General features: G+C 36.5%; 1 protein-coding gene across 3 annotated transcripts in view; it reads right to left on the bottom strand.

Annotated features, from left to right (window-relative positions):
* The window catches only part of KIAA1958 (KIAA1958 ortholog), an 88697-nt gene that overhangs the window by 37802 nt on the left and 27306 nt on the right, over positions 1 to 23589 (bottom strand). The window contains exon 2 of one of the 3 annotated variants that reach the window (XM_011941828.1): positions 5576 to 5659. The exons of the other annotated variants lie outside the window; for them this stretch is intronic. Within the exon in view, the coding sequence (XP_011797218.1) occupies positions 5576 to 5659 (84 nt within the window). The remainder of the gene's footprint in view (positions 1 to 5575; positions 5660 to 23589) is intronic. 3 annotated transcript variants of the gene reach the window in all.

The following is a 23589-nucleotide window of genomic DNA, read 5'->3' as shown; positions in this document are numbered from 1 at the left end:
TGGGATTTCATTTATAATTTATAACTTCAGAGGGTCTATAGAAGCACAGCAAATCATTTCTTGAACATGCAGCTATAGCAGAAAAAGAGAGTGCTTAATGGGATCTGGATCTAATTTCAGATACGGATGCTCTTACATATTAACTGTGACATGGGCAAGCCATTTGACTTCTCTGGATCTCCTCAATTATAAAAGGGAAATAATAATACTTAGCTAATAGGACTATTGTGAGAATTAAGCGAAACAACTTATAAAGCACTCAGTACAATGGCACACTATCAGTGCTCAAGAGATAATAGTCACTGATGATGGATCTGCACATTCCGATGCATATGTGCACCTACATGAACACAATGGATGGTACAGAAATGCCTTCACTTTATTGATTTTAAAACAGGCTCTAAGAAAGATTCTCCAGAAAATACTCAAAGCAGCATTATGTATTCCGCAGCAAACCTACATATTCAATGAATAAATAATGGATAAATTGCATGAGTACAAAGTTTGGAAAACTATGCAAAACAGTATTAGCATAGAGTTTTTTGCTAGGCTCTCAAAAATGAACTACTTTTTATTACAATGTCTTTTATAAATTCCTTGAGAGCAGGGACTATTTTATGTATCTTTATACCCCTCCCAGTTTGGCCCCTAGCTGTTCAATAAATATTTGTTGATCTGACTACAAATTTTCATCTCAATAAAGTAATTGATTTTATGGCATCTGGAAGCTAAGCCATATGACTTAGACAAGTAAATGCTATGAAAATTTCAGCTAACAGTAATCTAACTGAAAAACCAAAGAGATCAAATGTATGCTAGAAGATTTTCAGACTACTCTTTTGTAGAACAGGCAGTGATTTAACATAGGGAAAATTTAGCCATAGGGAAAAATAATTATAAATATCCTAAATTGCTGATCTGTAAGTCATATTCAGACCAGCCCTAATAACTGTATCAAATGGAATCTAGAATAAGCTGTCTTGAATAAATATCCTATCTCTAATTTTTTCAAATATTAGTTATTTTTTTTAATAGCTAGCACCTATGGTTTTCAATAGTCACTCACATGATTATGAAAAGAAAGACCAAATTATGTAGCTATGTTATCCAAATGCTGACAGTGTTCAGTGTTTTTATTGTAGGTAGTGCAAAACTTTCAGTTATGTGAGGAACACTGGAGGGTTTCTTACATGACATTACATTGATCATAAAGTTAAGCACTGCAAATATGGCTTTATTTGAGCCACAGGATTGCCTGAAAAGGCAGCACATTCAGTTGTAGTGAATACTTGCTGGACTGTTGATTTTTTGCTAAAGTATATATGCAATTTTGACATCTGCCTCTGCCACAGCATGAACATGATTTTTTCTTAAGTTAATATTACAAATTATAAAAATGGCATCTGGCAGTACTATCTCCTCAGTATCATTTAGATGAAAACACAAAATTTAGAGGTAGTTGTAGATTTTTCATAACGTAATTAACTCCAAGAGATAACACCAGCATTTTGGGAGGCCAAGGCAGGAGGATCTCTTGAGGCTAGGAGTTTGAGACCAGCCCGGGCAACACAGTGAGATCCCATCTCTATAAAAAATTAGCCAAGCGTGATGCTGTGCACTTGTAGTTCTAGCTATTTGGGAGGCTGAGGCGGGAGGATCTCTTGAGCCCCAGAGTTTGAGGTTGACAGTGAGCTATGACTGCACCTCTGCACTGAAGCCTGGGCGACAGAGCAAGACCCTGTCTCTATTGAAACAAACAAACAAACAAACAAAAAAAGACAGATACTGTAATTTGGTTATGCTTCTACCAAGCCATTACTCAGAAAACAGTTTTCTGAAACTAAAAGTCATGATGTTCCTATTTGGTTTGAGTTATCACAGAAAAATATAAATAAAAAAAAATTCACATTCTCAATTTAATTGTGTTCTTCTAAATGAAGATGCAATATGATTAAGCAGGACAAAGATTTCCATTTTAGTACCTCAACAAACACAGATAGGGAACTGACATTTTCTAGTTCTGCTTTCTCAGTGCAGACTGAGTGCTCTTCTTCCTTAAGACAAACTTACTGTGCTGTCAGAAACATATCAAAAATTTAGAAACTATGTCAATTAAAAATTAGATGCAACATAACATTTTAACTGTTTTACAGAGAACTTTTTTTAAATATGAGAGGTAACCACATAAAAATAACTATATATTTTTAAAGAGTTCCCTTAAAGTAAGCTGTCTGATGCCGTAAGGACTAGCTATAGAATAAGAACAAGAAGGTTCTGTAAAGAGAACTGGGAGAAAGAGTCTCTGTGGCTCCAAATGTATAGGTGTGGGAGAGGACTAGAGGACATGCTGCCACCATGAAAGATCACTCAGCATTCCTTTTGATCAGACATCCTTCAGAGATGTTAAGATACTGTGTCCCCAGCTCTGGCTCAAACCACTGGAAATTAATTATGAGCTGGTACTGAGAAAGGTAAATAGAAAAAAACTCTGGAGTGAAATGACAGACTACTGTTTCTTTAGCTATGACCTAATTGACTTATCTTGACCTGACCATAAAATGAAGATAACTCACCTTTTCAAAGTTGCTGAAAAGATTAAGATAATGAATACAGAAATAAATATGTAAGTATTACAATATGTCTGAAGAAATATTTGCCAAAATGTTAATGGTAATCTTTGGCTAGAAGACTTATCAGTATATATTTTGTTTTCTTTATCCTTATCTGTGTTTTCCATTTTTTTTTTTTTTTACGATAACTATGACTTACATATGTGATGCATGTAAGTCACTTAGCACAGTGCTGACATGCATGGCTCAAAAATGGCAGCTTTCATCATTATCAATACAAAAACATAAAGCAAGACATTGCCCTTTCTTCTTGTTTCTAGATGTATAAATGAATGCTTCTCTATGGAGGAAAAGTCATGAACATGAGGTTAATTCCACCACATAAAGTCCACAGCTGACCTCCCACTCCCGAGCCAGATGAAAGGTCACAGCTTAGAGGAACGGGTCTTTATGTGCTTATGACTTGGTGTTGGAAGGAGTTCCCTGACCATGGGAGAGCTCAGCTCTGTGATGATTTAGCAAAGCAATTCAGAATGAAATTTGTCCTGGTTATACACTAAATTAATGTAAAAAATACCACCTACCTTTCTAGCTAATGTGAATTATGAGGTTGCCTTGGAGTACAAATATTTCCCAATAGAATTCCCAGGTCCAACAAAACAATCAAGATTTGGGGTTTATGTGTGTTGCTGATTATACAGAATAGGAACCTAGCTCAGCTTTATTGTGGCTCTAATGTCTAAATTTATTTTATTTTTTAAATATCTTAACTAATAATTCACCACAGGCTTCAAGACTTGAAAACAAAGACCTTGGAAAAACTGCCACAAATGTTTAACCAAAATTATTATAATAATTGCAGGATATCACAGATGAATGCATTTATATTTACTATAGAAGAATCTCACACATTTTCAAGAATGCTTTGAATTCAGCAAAATCTGGTAACAAAATATTGTTACCTAAAATGAGTGCCAATATTATATTCCTTGGATCTCAATTACACAGTCAAATACCCAGCATTGCCCCAGGAGAAAAGAGACTGTTTAATGCTTCTAAGTAAGTAATTCGGGGAATATGAACTTTGAAGAGGATGAGTTTTTTGTTGTCTCGACTACTGCTTCTAGATTTGTAGTAAGACTTTCCACCCTTTACCTTCTCTTTACACATAACTTAATGCTTCGCAACATTTTCAAAGCTTTGGCAGGTTTAAATTTCTTGTCAAAGTTCATTTACGCCCATTTCTTAGGGACAAAAAAAGAAACACTCTTTCCAGGTTCAAGCACAACAGTTAAATGAGCTACGTAACAGTCTTTTTAGCCACAATATTAGACTTTGCATATTATTTTCAAATCATGTAGCTCCCAAAAAGAATGGCACCTTTATTCCCTCCTTCTACCCTTTCCCCCACAAAATAAAAGATGTTAGCTAAACATCTAGATTTTCATACATTGTAAAAAATGAGGCACAGGAGTTAAAACTCAAGTTAAAAAAGAGAAGGTGTAAATTATTTTGATGTTGAGCTTATACAACACTTTTATATTCTGGATCTAGCTGAATACAGTTTTGTGTCAGCAGTAAAGTTAATGTCTCCTCTTGATTAATATAGAATTTTAAAAATTAAAAAATAAAGCCATTTATTAAGGAGACAAAAAATGGGAGTTGGGGTGGGAAGGAAAAGCAGGAGTTGAGGACGCAAGCATGTAAGTCTAGGATGACTCTCAATTTCCTTTCTGACAGTTTTTAAAAAACAGAATTCCCTCTCTACTATGTGTTGCCTGAGAACCACATATGGTTTTGTAAAGTCTGTAACAGTAATTACATTTGATCACTCACAAGTACATTTGTCTTAAGCCTATAAATACTATGTTAGTAATACTAAATTATCTCCATTGGCTTATTTGTAAAAAGAAAAATATATTATATATTTATATTTTTATAAAGTGAATTAACACTGAGGGCACAGGAAGGGGAATGAGAAGCGGTGTATAATCAGTTTCTCTGGACATGGTAACAAACTGGAGTCTTGCTCAAGCCACCTGGTCAAGCGGTATCTGAGGAAGAGTCATAGGAGGCGGAGACGATGAAATTGCCATTGTTGGAGTGGCCAGCCACTGACTGGGCAGCCTGCTGGCTCAGATTGTTACAGATCAGCACCAGCTGGTTGCTCTGGGCTTCAGACAAGGTGCTGCAGCTCTGATACACACTGAAGTTGGTTTTCCTGCCAGGGATGTTGCCCTTCTCACACATGGTCTTCACCATCTTTGCCAGCTTGTTCTTGCCAAGGGCCTGGCAGTTGTACCAATGCAGAGCGGCCAAGTTAACGACTGGCTTGATGGATAAGTAGAAAGGGGCATCCTCGTAGCGCATGGCGGGAGGCCGCCGCTGGGCATACTCCTTATAGTCCTGGACAGGGCAGGTCTGTGGGGCATGCTGGGTGGCATACACACGGGAGTCTGTCCCCCCTCTCTTGGTTTTGGCATTCAGGTCTCCTGTGTCCTGACCCATCCACTCCAAGTACTCCAGACCCGTCTCTGTTACCCGGAGCCGGATATCACCCCATTTTAAGGTAGATCCATGGAAGCCTGTGCAATGCCCAAAAGCTTTTGTGTTGTTGAGCCAGACTAGGTTGAGCAAACCCTCGGGATTGTATCGGCTTAGTAGTCCCCTTTTCCGCAGGATGAGCTCGTCAGCAAAGGTGAGCTTCATGGACTTGTGTGGCTTATTTCCTTTTCCTTTACAGCGGAGTTCAATTTGCTTCTGCTTCAGGGCCTCTTGGGAACGCTTGAATTCCTTATCCCTGGTGATGCTGTAGCCATACCTGTGTTCCTTTAGGTACCTTTCAAGCCCACACTGGTAATTGGCCAAGCTGTTGGGTTCGTATTCGGACCCATCCTTCTGCCTGGCATCAACAAAGAAAGAGGCAAGGTAGGCATCCAACTCCTTGCAAGGGATGACATAAATCTCTCTTGTTTCAGAAGGATACTTGGAGATGAGGAACTCACGGAAATTGCGGAGCGCGGTCTGCGTGCTCCGGATGGTTTTCTCGTTCTGCTCCCTGCTGAGCTCAGCTGCTCTTTCATCCTGGTCTGCAACAAATTGGGGGGGGGAAGGATAGAGAGGGTGTTGATGAGTTCAGACAATGCACTTTCTACTCTGAAATAAAGTTTCCTTTTATAATGACAAGGGAAAGGAAGAATCAGTTTTACAGAGATCACTGATAAATGTTATTTACATACCTGTCACATTATAATAGCCAACTTCGGTTTCAGAAATGATCTACTAGACAAGCATATGGCCCATTACAAGCAAAATGAGCTTCCTATGTCACTGGCATACAGTTTAGTGCATGAAGGTTTGTGGAAAGAGAGAGATTAGAGACAGCCTTCGTTTTAGGAAAAATGTGGGACAGAAATGTGCTATTTATCCTACTTCTGCGTGCAAAGGCCCCATTAGTGCTGACAAACCCATTCTGAATCACTTCATTTGTGAAAACACAGGTTGTACTGGTTCCATTTTACTGAATTAAACTAAAATATCTGTATTTGTTATTTTAACGCATCACTAAAAATCTGTATTTAAAAATGACAAAGCAAATTTTTTATGGCAGTTAATTAAATACTTGTTCTTCTACAGCAATTCAGGTAAACATAGTTTATAAGCATTCTGCATGTAATTTCAGGGCATTTGTAATAAGTGATGAATGGAAATATTTGGTATTTTGGAGGGTAATGAGGATAAAATGTCATAGCTACAAAGACAGGACAGTTACATTTGAATTAGGCTATCATAGTCAAGATGTAAAGAAGGGGGTATGTCTCCAGGACCCATCGTTTCTTTTTATTACTTTATTATTTGGACTCTGCTGAAAAAGGACTTGAGGTGCCTCTTTCTGTTTTGGATCATCCATGATTAAGTAATGTTGCCCTAGAATAGCGGTCTTCACAGATTCCTGTGCTTCAGAATCATCCAGGATGCTTGATCAAAACGCAGATTACCACGTAGCAGGTGGAGGAATCTGTATCTTAACCAGCATCTCTATATTCATGATGAGGTTTGAAAGAATACATTTTGAGAAACAAAGTTCTAGTGCTTGTGTCCTAGGCAGGAAATCTTACTCTATTTTCACCAATTTTTAAATAACAGTTAAGTTCAATTACATCATTTACATGGTTTCATTTCAGTAAAATGTAATTTAATTTAGGATCTTAACATTAACAATAAAACATTTTGTCAAAAATCATCACTATTATGTTAGACATGGTCTGGTGAAACTCAAAAGAAACTCTAAAGAAAGCATACAATTAAAAAAAAACAAGCTACTCTATTGACTGCTGAGAGGCAAACACAGAGGTTAATTTCAAACAACATAAAATATGTAATTTCTGATTTCTAAAGTATAAAAGTATTTTGTTATCTAGAAAAACTATATTAACTTGTAAGGTTGCTTAGTGGAAGTCTTTGTAATTATTACATCCAATGATAAAATTCCTAATAAACTGAATTTTATTTACACACTACTTTGTGTATTACTACACATATATATGAATAGCCATGTTATTTTAAAATGACAATCATAAGGCATAATTGCCAAAATCCACATAACTTTACAAAATGATATAAACTAAAAATTCACTAAACTAGTTAGCTATTTTTATAAGAACATTTTTGAGGAATCACATTTCCAAATTCAAATATACAAAAGTAACTTTTATGCTTCAATACACTTAACTTTTAGTCGTGCTGTTTTGTTCTAGTTGAAATTGTTTATCTATTAACAATAAAGGTGTTTATCTTTCCATCAAAAACATGGAAGCCACAGGTTGAATGTAACCATTTGCCATGCTGGCTTCCTTGACTGTTTACATGGAAAGCCAAAAGGGCCAGCACATCTGTTTTTCTTGGCTACTTGTTCAAATATCTATCACAGCAGTCTTCTAACTTCAAACAAAGATTTTCTAAGAAATAAACAGTCACAGTCAACTTTAGGAGAAACATTTCCAGGTTCTCAGCTTTCACATGGGATCTTTTAAAAACTTTGTCTGAGATGTAGACTGAGTTTGTACATGGTGCCATCCCAAACCTACTATAGTACATATTCTGGGGTATATTGATTTATAAATTTTGTTTGGCTCCTCAAAGTCAAAAGACTTTTGACTTCTACCCATTAGCATTTCCTGTCTTTAAATAATTAAATCCATAGCACCTCCTGTCTTATGGATATTTTGACAAAGGTGAAATGTACCATTAGAAACAGTGTTTGGGGCCTGAAGTGGGGTGTTCTGAATTTAGGACACAGGAAGCGGTTATATGTTAGTGAGGTTGATTCTTCTAACTAGAACTAGAATATTCTGCAGAACTACCAAAAAGCTCAAGATAAAGTAGCAGCTTAAAATTTTATTAATTTCTTTCAGATGATTCAGTGTGCTTTTAATTCACAAGGTAGTTAATATTATCAAATCATATCATGAAATACTGATTCTAGTTACAGTTGCTCTTCCTCTTTTTATTTATTTATTTATTTTTGAGACGGGGCCTTGCTGTGTCACCCAGGCTGGAGTGCAATGGTACAATCTTGGCTCACTGCAACCTCCGTCTCCTGGATTCAAGCGATTCTCCTGCCTCAGTCTCTCAAGTAGCTGGGATTACAGGCACCCACCATCATGCCTGGTTAATTTTTGTATTTTTGTAGAGATGGGGTTTCACCATGTTGGCCAGGCTGGTCTTGAACTCCTGACCTCAGGTGATCTGCTCACCTTGGCCTCCCAAAGTGCTGGGATTACAGGCATGAGCCACCATGCCTGGCCTCCTCTTCTTCATTTTATAAAATATTCATCTATTTCCTACCTCCTTTTTTACAAAATTGAAACATGTTGAAAAACCTTTGGATGTCAATTTAGAAGTGAGTGGTAAAGAATATTCTAAGTTCTTTTAAGATGTATGTGAGCAAAAAAGTTTAAGTCTGTTGGATTTAATTAAGCAGCATTAGTTAGTCTGCTATTAGTGGAACTGGTGAAGACAACCACAGAAGGGTCCAGAATGCTGGTGTGGATGTCAACACCTGCCACAGTCCCCTGGGTGAAGCTCTTCTACTTCTGTATCTCCTCCGCATTTCAGCACCATGCTAACACACATGAAGATGACTGACACATTTACACCTGTTCAATTCGTCCTCAGTCAAGCCTTGTTTTCAAGCCTTCCCTTCCTTTCTGTTGGGCTTCAATCTTAGTTGACAAACATCCATTTCACCTGCAGGAAAATAAAACTAAAGACAAACATCACATAGTGTGATATTGTCTGCTTTTTTTCCGTTTGTAGGAGGTTTTTAACATATTCTAGAAATGAATGTTTGTTATATTTATTGCAAATACCTTCTCCAATCTGTGGCTTGCCTTTTCATTTTTTTATGGCATCTTTTAATAAACAGTAATTCCTAATCTTATATAGTTCAATTTATCAATTTATTTCCCTTATGATTCATGCTTTGACCTCCTGTTGAAGTGAGGCACCTGCTCATCTCAACCCTTTGTTACCAAGTTTCCCTCTTCACAACAACCAATGTTACCAATTGATTATATATAATTTTCAAGATTCTATATTTCTTATTCTTTTCCTTTTAAAATGGGGGAGGGGGAGGAATATACTATAAACCCTATTCTATACTCTGCTTTGTTCCATGCTTCCCTAATAGCATAGAACGAGCCACATGAGGTGGTTGAAAGGGTAAAGACACCACCGCTGATTTTACACGAGTAAGAGGGAAGGAAATAGTTTTAAAGTTAAGTAATAGGAATAAGTTTTTTAGTTAATAACAAAATCAAGTAAGACCAGAGAAGACTGACAATAAAATACAAAACTATTACAACTGTTTTGCATTTACCTCTAGTTCTAGAATTTTTTTCTGACCCATTTCCTTTTAAAAACTTTTTAATAGGTGTAACACACATACAATGAAATAGACTAGTCATTAAGTGCATGTGATTAATTTTCACAAATTGAATACACCTGTGAATCCAGTGCCCAGCTCAAGAAAAAGAACATCACCAGCACCCCAGAAGCCTTTTTCATGTCCTCTTCTTCCAGTCACTCGCTCTCACCAAGAAAACCTGCTATCCTGACTTGAAACATCATAGTTTTCTTTGGCCTATTATTGTAACACATATGAATGGACTCCTAGAAGGTAAGCTCTTTTGTGTCTGGCTTCTTTTGCTCACCATTATGGTTTGTGAACTTCATCCATATTGTTGTGCATTTGTAGGTAATTTATCCTCATTGCTGTGTGAATATATTATAATTTATTTTTCCATTCTACTGGATATTGCATTCTATTAGTTTTCAGTTTTTGGCTATTTCCAATAAAACTGCCGTAACATTCTAGTGGATGCCTTTTGGTGATCATGTGCATGCATCTCTCTTGGGTATATACGTAGGAGTGGAATTGCTGGGTCACAGGAAATCATGTGTTCAGCCATAATACCAAAGACAATTTGCCAAAGTGGTCATATAAATTTACTTTCCTCACCATGAGGAAAAGGTGCTCCATTATCTTCAGCAACACCAAACACTGTTAACCTTTCTTACTTTAACCATTCTGGGCATGTGCTCCACTGTGGTTTTAATTTTCATTTGGATATCCTCTTTCCTGAAATGCCCGTTCAAGTATTTTGCCCATTTATCTACTGGATTGTCTGCTTTTTTTCTGTTTGTAGGAGGTTTTTAACATATTCTAGAAACGAATGCTTGTTATATTTATTGCAAATACCTTCTCCAATCTGTGGCTTGCCTTTTCATTTTTTATGGTATCTTTTAACAAACAAGAATTCCTAATCTTATATAGTCCAATTTATCAATTTATTTCCCTTATGATTCATGCTTTTTGCCTCCTGTTGAAGACATTTTGCTTATTTCAAGGTTATGAAACATTTTCCATTTCTTCCAAAGGTTTACTGTTTCACTGTTCACATTTTGATGTGCCATCACCTAGAACTGATGTGTGCATTTTGATCTGCCATTTACCAAAACATCCACCTATACGTTCTGAAATAGAAATTAAGATTTTTTTTCAGTATGGATCATGATCCATTTGATTTTAATTAATTAATAAAATTTGAACAGGCAATACAAGCATATAGGACAGTTTCTAAAAGCTACAAATGGGTAGAGTGAAAGTAAGGCACCTGCTCATCTCAACCCTTTGTTACCAAGTTTCCCTCTTTACAACAACCAATGTTACCAATTGATTACACATAATTTTCAAGATTCTATATTTCTTATTCTTTTCCTTTTAAAATGGGGGTGGGGGGAGGAATATACTATAAACCCTATTCTATACTCTGCTTCTTACCATTATATATTAGAGATAATACCATATCATTATGCATACAGTCACCTTAATCTTTCTAATAGCTGCATTCTATTCTGGTATATCTACTGATATACCAGAATACATTTTTCCGGTTTCCTAACTCCCTACAGTTAGGCATTTGCATTATTTGCATTGTTGCTATTACAAACAACACTGCAATGGGTATCCTTGTGGTAGAATGTTTCCCATGCATGGGCAAGTATATCTATAGAATGAATTTCCAAGAGTGGAACTGCTATATTGCTACTGCCCTGCACATATGTTGAACTAACTTATACTCCGACGATAAGATATAAGACTGCTGCTTCAATCACACCTTCCCAGATACATAATCAAACCTCTTAATCTTTGCTTATTTAATTGTAATACATATTATGATTTTATTTATTTTGCATTTCTTTTAGAAGATTTAACACTTTTTCAAGTACATACTAGTTATCTGTATTTTCTCATTTTCTGTGAATTTTGTCATCTGTCCATTTTCTTTTTAAATATCAATTTATAGGAACTCGACATATTTAAGAATATTTATATTCATATTTAGTCTTAATTCATTAAAGCAAAATTTGTTTGAGACAGGGTCTCACTCTGCAACCCAGGCTGGCACGCAGTGATGTAATCACAGCTCACTGCAGCCTTGTCCTCCTGGGTTCAAGCAATTCTCCGACATAGCTGGGCCTAGAGGCACACACCACCACACCTGACTAATTAAAAAAACACGTGTTTTTGTTGTTTTTGTTAGAGATGGGGGTCTCACAATGTTGTCCAGGCTGGTCTCAAACTCCTGGGCTCAAGCGATTCTTCGGCCTCAGCCTCCCAAAGCATTGGGATTACAGGTGTGAGACACCCTGCCTAGAAAGTCTTAATTCTTAATATCTATTATTTACATATTATTAATTTAGCCTTATTATATTATTATAAGCATTTTAAATATATATTTAACCTTTTGTCTATAATATATACATAATATATATATATATTTTCATTTACCTTTCTCTTTGTGACTCTATTTTTTCATCACTCTGATGGCATCTTTATCATATGCTAAATTCCTAAATGTATTTGGGTCTATCCTGAATCTTTAATTCTATTCCATTAACTGGTATCCTTATTAGGGAAAAGTATACTACTATTTAAAATTAGGTATCATAAAAATTTGTCTTAGTAACTGACAAGCCTATTCAATCTCCTCCTTACTCTATTATTTCAAAACATTCCAGGACATTTTAAAACTTTTGTATAACAAATAAGCTTTAGAATCAGCTCCTATCATTTAAAAAATCCTGTTGGTATTTGCATTGATAAAATTAAATATATACTAAGTTTAAGAAAACCTGACACATTTATGATTGGGAATCTTCCTCTGTAAGAATAGATTATTGCTGTATTATTTATTTTTCATATCTTTTGCATCTCCCAAGTAGCTTTTTGATTTTCTCCTCACCCCACCTTTTTTTTAATCTTAAAGAGTTTTGTTAGATTTATTTATTCTTGGGTATTTTCTGTAGTGCTATTCTTACTGCAAATCAAAATTTTCCAGTTTATTTTCTAACTGTTAATTGTATATAAGGTTATTAACTGTTGTATATTTATACTGTACCCAACCAACTACCCAAGATTTTCAGTTGATCATCTCAGGTTCTGCAAGTATACAATTCAAACATTCCAAGTATACATCATTTGCAAAACTGGTAACTTTATCACTTCTTTTCCATTTTTATGCTCCATATAGCCTTTTGTTTTCTAAGTACTTCCAAAACAGGTACCTCTGGAACATGTTAAACAACAGTGATAGGTTGTGGCTCATTACTGATATTAAAGAGAAAATCTCCCAGCATTTTACTTTAAAGAATAATGATAACCTTGGGGTTAAATGATACAGATACACTGATATGGATCTACTTAAGACTTATTAAATAATTTCCTATTCATATTTTAATAAGGCATTTCTTAAAATAAAAAATTCATGTTAAATTTTACCAAATGGGTTTTCAGCATCTATGGAGATGATACAATTTTTCTTTTGCTCTATTAAAAGATTTTCTAATATAGAAGCATTATTTAATGTCTTATGAATCCCACTTGCTTGTGGTATATTCCTTTAATATGCTGTTGAATTCTGCATGTTAATATTTTATTTAGTATTTCTGCATTGGTATTCATAAGCAAATTTTGTCTATTTTATGTTATTTCTGTTATGTATTACTATCATGGTTCTGCTGGCATAAGAAAATGATTTGAAAGTATTAACTATACTTGAAATTCCGATAGAATTCACACGTAGAACCATCTAGGTCTGATGCTCTGTGTATGTGTGCTGGAGGGGTTGTGAGGAGAGGAGGCTTAGCGCTTTGTTCATTTACAGTTTCTAGAAAATCACCTACTTCTTCCAAGCTTTTAAACTGATTTGCATAGAGTTGTACATAGTAATGTCTTATGATAATTTTAAGTTTGGGGGGGCCCGTGATTATTTCTTATTTTCATTTATTGTCTTCTATATCTATGCTTCCTCTTCCTAATCTCTCCTCCATACCCCTTCTGGTTATCTACCAGTTTACCTTATTAGCGTTTTCAAAGATTTAGATTTTGGATATTTTTTCATTGGTTCTACTTTTTTCTAATACTCTGTTTTTGTTAATTGTCTTTACTTCTGCTTTAAATCTTTTTTTCTAACTTCTTGAACTGGATGCTTAATTTCTTTCTCTACTTATTTATATTAATAAAAGTTTTTAAGTATATACATTTCCTCTGAGTACTGGTTTATCTGCATCTCTAGATTTTGCTATATAATGCTATTATTCTCATCATTATTTTTATCTAGTTACTATGCATTACTGATTTCATAATAAAAACTTTTGAATAAAAAAATTTTAGTGTTATAACATTTCTAGGAGGTAGGTTCATTTTATTTCCTAATTTTGTTAAAAATGTCTAATTTTGCTTCATTGTGTTCTGAACCCATTATTCCAACTATTTTCTACTTTGGACATTTTACTGAGATTTTTCACCAATGTTCCAACACAGCAGTAACACACTGTGGAAGAAGAGTGTACTATACAAGATGTCCATTCTCTCCACCTTTGTTCTCCTTGACTCAGTTTGGTCATTTAATATGTGGGTTTTCTGGCCAGGCAAGGAGGCTCATGCTTGTAATCCCAGCACTTTGGGAGGCTGAGACGGGAGGATGGCTTGACCCCACAAGTTGGAGATCAGGCTGGGCAACACAGTGAGACCTGGTCTCTACCAAAAATTTAAAAATTCGCTGGGTGTTGTGGTGCATGCCTGTAGTCCCAGATACTTGACAGATTAAGGTAGGAGAATCCCTTGAGCCTAGGAGGTTGAGACTGTAGTGAGTCGCGATCATGCCACTGCACTCCAGCTTGAGTACCAAAGTGAGACCCTATCTCAAAAAACAAAAATTACATATATATGTTTCCCAATCTCTGTGCATTTTGCACTTGCCTCTATAAGTCAAGTTTCAATTTTCCTTACATCCTTTTCTAGTCACGTAACTTCACCTTAAAATTTTTTACAGAAAATTCCTATATTTACTGACACGCTTATTAAAAATTTATCATGTCCTTTAAACTATACTAGTATTTTATTAGAATTAGCTTTGTTAGTTATCTGATTATAAAGTTACATAGACTTTGAGTAGTCTGCCCCATAGCTCCGTTTTTTTTTTTTTTTGGAGACAAAGTCTCGCTCTGTAGCCAGGCTGGAGTGCAGTGGCGCGATTTCATCTCACTGCAAGCTCCGCCTCCCAGGTTCACGCCATTCTCCTGCCTCAGCCTCCCGAGTAGCTGGGACTACAGGCGCCTGCCACCAGGCCCGGCTAATTTTTTTTGTATTTTTTTTAGTAGAGACGGGGTTTCACCATGTTAGCCAGGATGGTCTCGATCTCCTGACCTTGTGATCCGCCTGCCTCGGCCTCCCAAAGTGCTGGGATTATAGGCAGGAGCCACCGCGCCCGGTCAGTTCCGTTATTTTTTAGAGTGTCAACTGTTTTCAGAAATGTATGTATCATTTGATAGCAGTTACCTGCACAGCATATAGTTGGGTTTTGGCTTGTGATCCAATCTGAGAGTCTCTACCTAGTTTATAGTTATATTGTGATTATATGAATATATATGAGATATATGTGAATATATGTCAAGCTCTCTGTTTTCATTGCTGCATCAGGGTTCTTGCTCAGCTCCTCTTTCTGTTAGTCGAATCCTCCTCCTTCTGTTGGCTTCATCTCAGGCAGAAAAACAACAGCCAGAGGCTGAAAAGAGACTATCTATTTCAGTATCTCCTTTTAAGAGTAAAGAAACTTTTTCCAGTTTTTATTCTACTGTAAATTTTTCTAGTGTTATCACTGCTGTTATAACTTTGCATCATATCATAAATCCTCTTTCTTCTCTTTTTTTTCTGAGGAGGAAGGAACTCTTGCTACATTGCCCAGGCTGGCCTTGAACCCTGGGCTCAAGCAATCTTCCTGCCTCAGCCTCCTGAGTAGGTGGGACTACAGGTGCATGCCACCCCACCCAGCTTAAATCCTCTTGATCTCGGCTCACTGCAACCTCCACCTCCAGGGCTCAAGTGATCCTCCCACCTTAGCCTCCCAAGTAGCTGGGACCACAGGCGTGCGCCACCACGCCTGGTTAACTTTTTGCATTTTTGGTAGAGATAATGGTTTTGCCATGTTGCCCAGGCTGGTCTTGAACTCCTGGGCTCAAGTGATCCACCCGCACTGGTCTCCCACAGTGCTGGGATTACAGGCGTGCACCACCACACCTGGCCAAATTCTCTATTTTTATACAGCATATTTTGATACTCCACTACAAATAATGTCAAAATTAATATGCCATATGCTTCCTTTTCTGTCTCTAACTAATCATTTTCTATTACATTATTTTTCTTGGTCTATTATATTATTTAGTTTATCCAATGTTACCTATATACCATCAAAGGTTTATAAACCCTATTAGTTTGATTATTACTTTTAAGTAATATCTTTTGAATCTTGTTTTATACCATTTCCCACTTACTACCCTCCCAACTTTTAACAATTATACATTTCTTCATTGTCATGGTTTAAAATAATTACCATAAATAGTTAGAAATAATTTAAAATAACTGTTTTTAACCATAATTCCCACATTTTGGTCTCAGTCTTGTAATTAAATGGAGAGAATCAAAGCTTACCACAAGTGTTTTGCCAATCTCCATCTCTCAATTGGCTAATTTTGTCCTCTAATAGCTTATTCAAAAAGTATTTATGAAAACTGTTTTCCTGAAGTCCTGAATTCTTGAGAATATCTTTACACTTTTATTGCTTTTATAACTGAGCAACAGTTTGATTAGGTTCAAAATTCCCCACTTATACTCACTCTCCCAGAACCCCAAACATCAGTGGCATTGTTCAGATGTCTTTCAGAATTCAACGCTGTCTTAGAAAAGTCAATGGTCAGCATTATCTTCCACCTTTACAGGTCTCTGGATTGCCTTTGCCTTTTTTTTTTTTTTTTTTTTTCCGTCTTGGATATCTAAATGAATATCTCGTTATCTATGGGGGGGCAATAACTTTACTAGGAAATGTCTCAGTGCTGATCATTGTATATTAGTCTTTTTTTCTGGTACAGAGTATATCCTTTTAAGCCATAAATTCAAGTACCTCTCCACTGCCTTGTCTCACCGGCACAGCACTTCCCTCAAAGATGGCAAGTGTATAGGTGTTTTTTTACTCCGATCTGCCTCCTATGCTACTCTCTGGTGTCAAACAGGATTCAGGGAAGCTCTCACCACCAACCTAAGTTCCCCATTCCAGTTCTTCAAAAGTGAATGTTAATTTTACCACTGAACATGGACCACCTCAGTGGAAAACTGAGGTCTCTCTCTTACTTCCATCTGAAATCTACATTCTTACGTCTTTTTTTTTCTTTTTTCTTTTATTTTTTAAGACAGAGTTCTGCTGTGTCACTCAGGTTGGAGTGCAGTGGTGCAATCCCGGGTTCAAGCGATTCTCTTGCCTTGGCCTCCTGAGTAGCTGGGACTACGGACGTGCGCCACCATGCCTGGCTAATTTTTGTATTTTTAGTAGAGACAGGGTTTTGCCATGTTGGCCAGGCTGGTTTCAAACTCCTGACCTCAGGTGATCTGCCCGTCTCGGCCTCCCAAATTGTTTGGATTACAGGCATGAGCCACAGCCCCTGGCCCCCACGTCTCTTGATGCCATATTCAAATTCCAGTCTCATCACTGCATTCAGCACCCCTTCTTTATATACTAGAGTTCTGGGTTACAGAAGGCTTCCAGTTTTATTTAAGAAAACGTTTGCGAAATGATTTCCAAGAGAAGTGGCTGAAACATCTTTCTTCTGTGTTCTCAAAGCCAGAATTCTGATCCAGTTCTTAGCATTTGAACGAGATTGCTGTAACTTCTAGTCCCTAACTTGGTGCTTTGGATTTTACAGGGATCCCATACATGTCTACTGCAAGCTTTCTAATCACAATGCTTTCTGATCTATAAAGAAGGGTTTTAATCCTGAAGATCTGGGTGTTCATCAGTAACTCAGTAGTCAAACTTCATTGAAATTTTCTTTGAATGTACATGGTAAGAAATACAACTTGAACTCAAAATAGCTATTGTTTATCTAATGCTGATGATAAAAAATTTTCTCAACACAAAAGAAGATATACTATAAAAATGACTTAATTTTCTGAAGTATGTATATGGTTTAGCAGGTGAACTGAATGAGTCGTTGTTACTAATGAAAAATATATGCATTGAGATAGGCAAAATGGTCTCATTAAGGAAGCTGTGATTAATAACAAATTTAACAAACTGAATATGGATAAAATCCCAAAGGCCTAGAAAAGTGAATGGCAACTACAAATATGCAAGTACAAATTATTTTTTTCTAAGCAGATCACGTATTTATTTAACAATTAGAAATGAAATTTTAATGAGCAAGCAGCAGAATGTTTCTTATGGCTCCCCTGAACTAATGCACCCAAAAGCCTAATCAACATCTGTACCCAGACCTAAGATGTAACTTAGGATCTGTCTCCAAACCTGCCTATCTGCCTTCTCAATGTTTCCACCACCTACCCAAGTGCTGAAGCCCGAAACCTGCACACCATCCTTGATACCTGCTCTCCCTTTCTGCTACACCTAATCAATCAGGTCCTGCCGAGCTACCTCATTCATTCATTCAAGCACACTGAGTAACTGATACATGCCAGGAATTAAGTAGGCTGGGTCTACAGGGATGGATATAAGGGAAACAGTCCTTGCATTTGTGGAATTTACCATCTAATGGCAGAAAACAGACAATAATACAAATAAGTACATCTTGGACAAATTGGCAGAAGTGCTATGAAGAAAAATAATGGGTGTTATCAAGAGGATAAGTGACACATTTAAGGATGGATATTCTAGGAAGTTCTCTCTAAAAATATCTTTTAGTTAAGACCTAAAAATGAGAAGCCAGTCACGCAAAGAGTGGAAGGAGGAACAGGAAAGGGAACAGCATAAGAGAAGTTCCTGCAATGGAAAGAAAATTTGAGGAACTGAAAGAGTATCACTGCCTGGAGCGAAGTGACTAAGGGCAAGAATGGTGTGAGGAAAGGTTCCGAAAGCCCACTGGGGCCAGGTCATACAGGGCCTTGTGTTTTATCCTAAGAAAACTAGTTGGTCAGAAAAGTACATGGTCAGATTTGCACTGCTCTGTTATGATATAAACCTACCCATTTCCTCCCACATTAAGAAAATCTTCAATAAACTCTGCCTTGTATAAGTAGGAAGGGCAGGGGCTTGACTAATGTCTGGATGACCCAGTATGATACACTCTCAGAAAACGAAATGATCCATAACCTCAGTTACCTCAGTGGAAGCAGGAGGTCAGAGGCAGAGGGAACAGGAGAACATTCAAGTCAGCCATCACTTCACTTTCCCCTAACCCATCCTCAGCCCCCGCAAAAAATCATACTTTGTAAAAACGGTAGAAGATTGAAGCTAATCTTATCCAAATCTTAAAGAACCAGGAGACAGCAGATGATTAGACTCACATTGTCCTACATATTTATTTCATTCCATCTCACACCTCTCTGTTAGTTTGTGACCTCCTCCAGGAGAGAGAAATGCTTAGAGACAGCTTTAGCAAAGTTTAAGAGCAGACAGCTTCTCTCTCTCTCTATATATATATTTTTATATAAATTTATATAAATATATAAAAATATATAATGTATTGTATAAACATAAAATATATGATATATAAAATATGTTATATCTAAAAGATATATTTATATATATGTAGTGTTCATGCCCTGCTAAGTCAATTATTTTTCATGTCTTTGTCATCTGTGAATCCAGAGTACTCAGCATATGTTCTGAATTTTAAATGCACAGATCCACCACATATATTTCAAAGGATGAACATCCCAGGCTTTCACTTGAGTATGATAGGAAGGGGAGAACTTCTGGACATGCATGGTTTTCAAAAATGCATTTTAAAAATGTCTTTCCTCTAGAACTTGCATTTACATTAGCTCCCTTCTACCTACCTGCTATAGCCTGCTGGGCTACTCTTGTAGCAGTCCTTGCTGTCACTGCATCACTAGTTTGGTTTTGCTTATAAATAGGAAGGGTGTACAGATTCTCTTTGAAGAAGGTATGGGTGACCTTAGTTCTCTGAATGAAAGGTTGTATTTCTTGCCTGTACCATTCACAAGAACCACTTAAATTTATTCAAAGCCTCTCTAAAGGAGAAGCCATCCCATAATGTCCAGCACAGTGAAATGAGCCTTCAGTAAATGTAGCCAACAGATAGAAAAGTTTTAGGTTAATGACTTCTAAGAGATTTGTGACCTGAGAGGGGTCTCAGGAAGAGCCTCAGCACTGGCTCAGGATAGCCTGAGTTAAGTTTTTATGTAGAAAGCTTTTCTGTACTTATTTACATAGTCTCCATGCCCCATTAATCTAATTATTTCCTCTCTTTTAGAAGATGGCATGGAAAAACACATAATTAGTGCAGTATGTTATATTCTCATTTAATTTGGGGAGATTTATGTTAGATTTAAATTCAGATCCATTTGCTTCTATTGCTACAGTACTCAATTTAAAATAAAAACAAACTTGGCTATCACATTCCTTCGTGATTTTACTAAAGCAATACATCTGAAGCAATAAGAAACATTTCCTGATGTTTAAACTGCTCCTTTATTATCTTCATTTAAGAGAAGACTACTTTGTTTCATTTTTCACTTGATAGAGAAAAGAAGTGTCTGAATTCTCTTTATATACCAGTGACTGATAAGTCCATGAGCTTATTAAATAAGAATTTATTTTAAATTTGAAAAGCAAAAAGAAATCTGGTGAGCAGATTTATATTTATGAGGTTGTAGCTGAGATTAATATTTAATCCACATTTGTGAGTACCCACTATGCCCCCTGGCATTTCAAGAAGACCTGTGGGATGTAGTCAAAGGCAAGTCCCTGACGCTTATGAAGATTACATCATAGGGAGATGATTAACACACATAAAACGAATTAAAAAGATCATACATGGCACTGTGCAATTACGCATTGAGTTTATGGTGTGGGCTCTAGGCCCTATAGGAATTCAGAAAGAGGGAGAAGAGAGAGAGAGAAGTCAAACAGATCTTAAGCTGTATGGGGGCTCTAATCCATGGCAGAACTGGGTGGGACTTGGGTTGGTTTTAAAGGGTGGGTATCATTTGTTTAGGAAGGGCAGCAGAATAGGGCATCTTAGGAAGAAGCTGCACGAGCAAAGGGAAAGAGATGGGAATGAGTCTGGTTTGTGCTTATAGGCTGTAGGACACCAATCCTGATTTTGGGGTAGGGGAATAAAGCTAGACCAATGGGATAGCTACGTGAAATGTTTTTGTAGTAATATCAATACATATGCAAGAAGAAGAGACTGAATATGTTAAATGCAAAAACCTCCAAATGCCAAACACTTGAATAAGGTGCTTTTTAAAAAAATAAATCAACACCCATTTCTCTGCCTCTAAGATTCCTGTTCTTCCTCTGCTGTTATGTTCTTCCACACATCTATTTGTTTACTTGTTTTGTGTCTGTGTCTTCCCAATGGACCATGAGCTCCAAAAGAGCTGAGGCTTCACTGCTTTATTCTCAGGGTCTAGGAAAGCACTTAAAAAAAAGTAGTAGGACTCAGTAAGTATTTGTTGATTGAATCAACACCAAAGCAGAAAGAGAGGTTACTCCATGTGTAATTATACAACTTCACTTCACTTACCCACTTCAGACCAACCATACTGATTATATTTAGAAAGCATTAAAAACAAAAGTGAGTGGTATAACATTAAATGATGGGACTCACAATGAGAATTCTATAATCACCTTATTCTTTGTTAGGACCCTTCAGAGAGTCAGAGAAGGTGGTGTGGACATCTTTATTAAAATGACTTATGAGGCCACTGGAAGTTTTTCCCAGGGATAGTTCCTTAGGAAATAAGGACCCGTTAGCCATCACACAAATTACTACAAGACAATATCTTTACCTTACTAACAGGATAAGGAAAAAAATGAATAATACTTCAACAAAAGTCCATACCAGAATGAACATACCCATAAAACCAACGGATAGCTCCCTCACTCTCCCTCCAACTTCCTTTAAAAAAGAGATTATATTGATGTTACGGTGTTGTCTATCCGGTACTGTACTAGCTTCTTTCGTAGATGCAGTCATCTGAAAGAAATCAAATTTTCTTATGACTCCTTCCATGTTCAGGGAAACGATCTTGGTATTTTTAAAAATATGATTCCTGGTTGGTGATCGTAGGAAATAGGCCAACTTCAATTTTATTTATTAGTGGTTACAAAAATCATATTTGCCAACATTCGTGTTTCATTTTTGAAAATATTATAGCAATAGCTCCTAATAACTGCAATTTTTTGGGGTAAAAAAACCAGTAAGCTATATTTACTTTAAAAGTGGAAAATTAATTGTAACAACCTTATTAACTACCATAAAATGTAATAAAATGTCAGTATCTTCTTTCTTTTTTAAACACCCAACTCCTTGCATATTATGCTTTCTCCTAGAACTTTAAAACAAAGACTGTTTTCTAGGATAGTTAATATCACTAATTGAAGCCTGATTTGTATGCTGTTATAGCTGTCTGACCAGCAAATTATTTTTATGCTTGGTTAACCTTTTCCAATAGTGGAAGTAAAACACATTTCTTACATACATGTTCAGGAGCTCCAAAATTTGGAACAATAGTATGTTAGTCCTGTATGATTCTTGATAGTATTTTCACTGAAGCAGAATCACTTAAATAAACATTAGTCATCTGCTCCTTTCTCTTGGATGTATGCTATGTGATTCTACAGCCTCTGAGGAACTTTCTCCTTAATAAAAATTTAGAAAACAGAAATAGAACACAAAATTTACGAGCACTTATTAAACCAACACATGGTCCTAAAAAAGAGGGAAAAAGCGTCCTCCGCTTTTTCATCTTTATCAACTGTGGTCTTCATATATTCATTAAATCAGGCGCTGTGTGTGTTGGAAGGTGGGGCTGAGACATTACATGTGTACAGGAGACCAGGCACTGACCTTGCAGATCCTCAGAACAGGGAATTAACTTATGGCCAAAAGAGGAGTCTGCATTTTTAACAAGTCCCCAGATGGTTCTAATATCAATGTGGTCTACTAAGCCATACTTTGAGATACAGTCCCTCAGAAGACCTAGAAAATGACTCCTCCTTTCAAATAAGCTTTAGACCCAACCCCTGCCACACTGCTGGAATAGCAGATTTTATGGTCTGAAAGTTTTTATTTCCCAGGCAGAACAGCTGCTAAATAATGTTTATTTAAATGATTTTTGTTCAGTGAAAAACAGTATCAACAATCATGCTGGACTGACTGGTCCTATTATTAGACAAAATAATGAGTTAAAGAATTCTTTCTTTCTGAAACCCACTAGATTCAGATAGTTTCTTTTTTAACTTCTCTAAAGTTATTCTTAAGTTCAAAACTGTCTACCTAATGGCCAAAGACCATTTTCCAATTCTTATCTTAGCTGACCCCTTTCAGGGTACCTGACACAGATAGCATAGCCAATGGTTAAAGGCTCCAGCTCTGCCAACAAGAATGCCTGGGTTCAACTTCCAGCTCTGCCACTTAACGAGCTATGTGAAATCTGTGAAAGTTCTGTAAGCTAAGCCTTGGTTCCTTCAATTGTAAGATGGGTAAAAACTGTACCTATCTCTTAAGAGTTGTATGAAGATCAAATACAATAGGAAAGTAAGCCACTTAGCTCAGTGTTGGACATTATAAGTCATCTAGTTCAACTCTTTAAACATATTGCTGCTTAGAAAAGGTGTTTCACGCTCTTACACTGTTGGTGGGACTGTAAACTAGTTCAACCACTGTGGAAGACAGTGTGGTGATTCCTTAAGGATCTAGAACTACAAATACCATTTGACCCAGCAATCCCATTACTGGACATGTACCCAAAGGATTATAAATCATGCTGCTATAAAGACACATGCACATGTATGTTTATTGCAGCACTATTCACAATAGCAAAGACTTGGAACAACCCAAATGTCCATCAATGATAGACTGGATTAAGAAAATGTGGCACATATACACCATGGAATACTATGCAGCCATAAAA

This window comes from Colobus angolensis, unplaced genomic scaffold (genome assembly GCF_000951035.1).
Source record: "Colobus angolensis palliatus isolate OR3802 unplaced genomic scaffold, Cang.pa_1.0 Scaffold103, whole genome shotgun sequence".
Classification (NCBI taxonomy): Eukaryota; Metazoa; Chordata; class Mammalia; order Primates; family Cercopithecidae; genus Colobus; species Colobus angolensis.
This window is presented reverse-complemented; position numbering and strand designations above follow the sequence as displayed.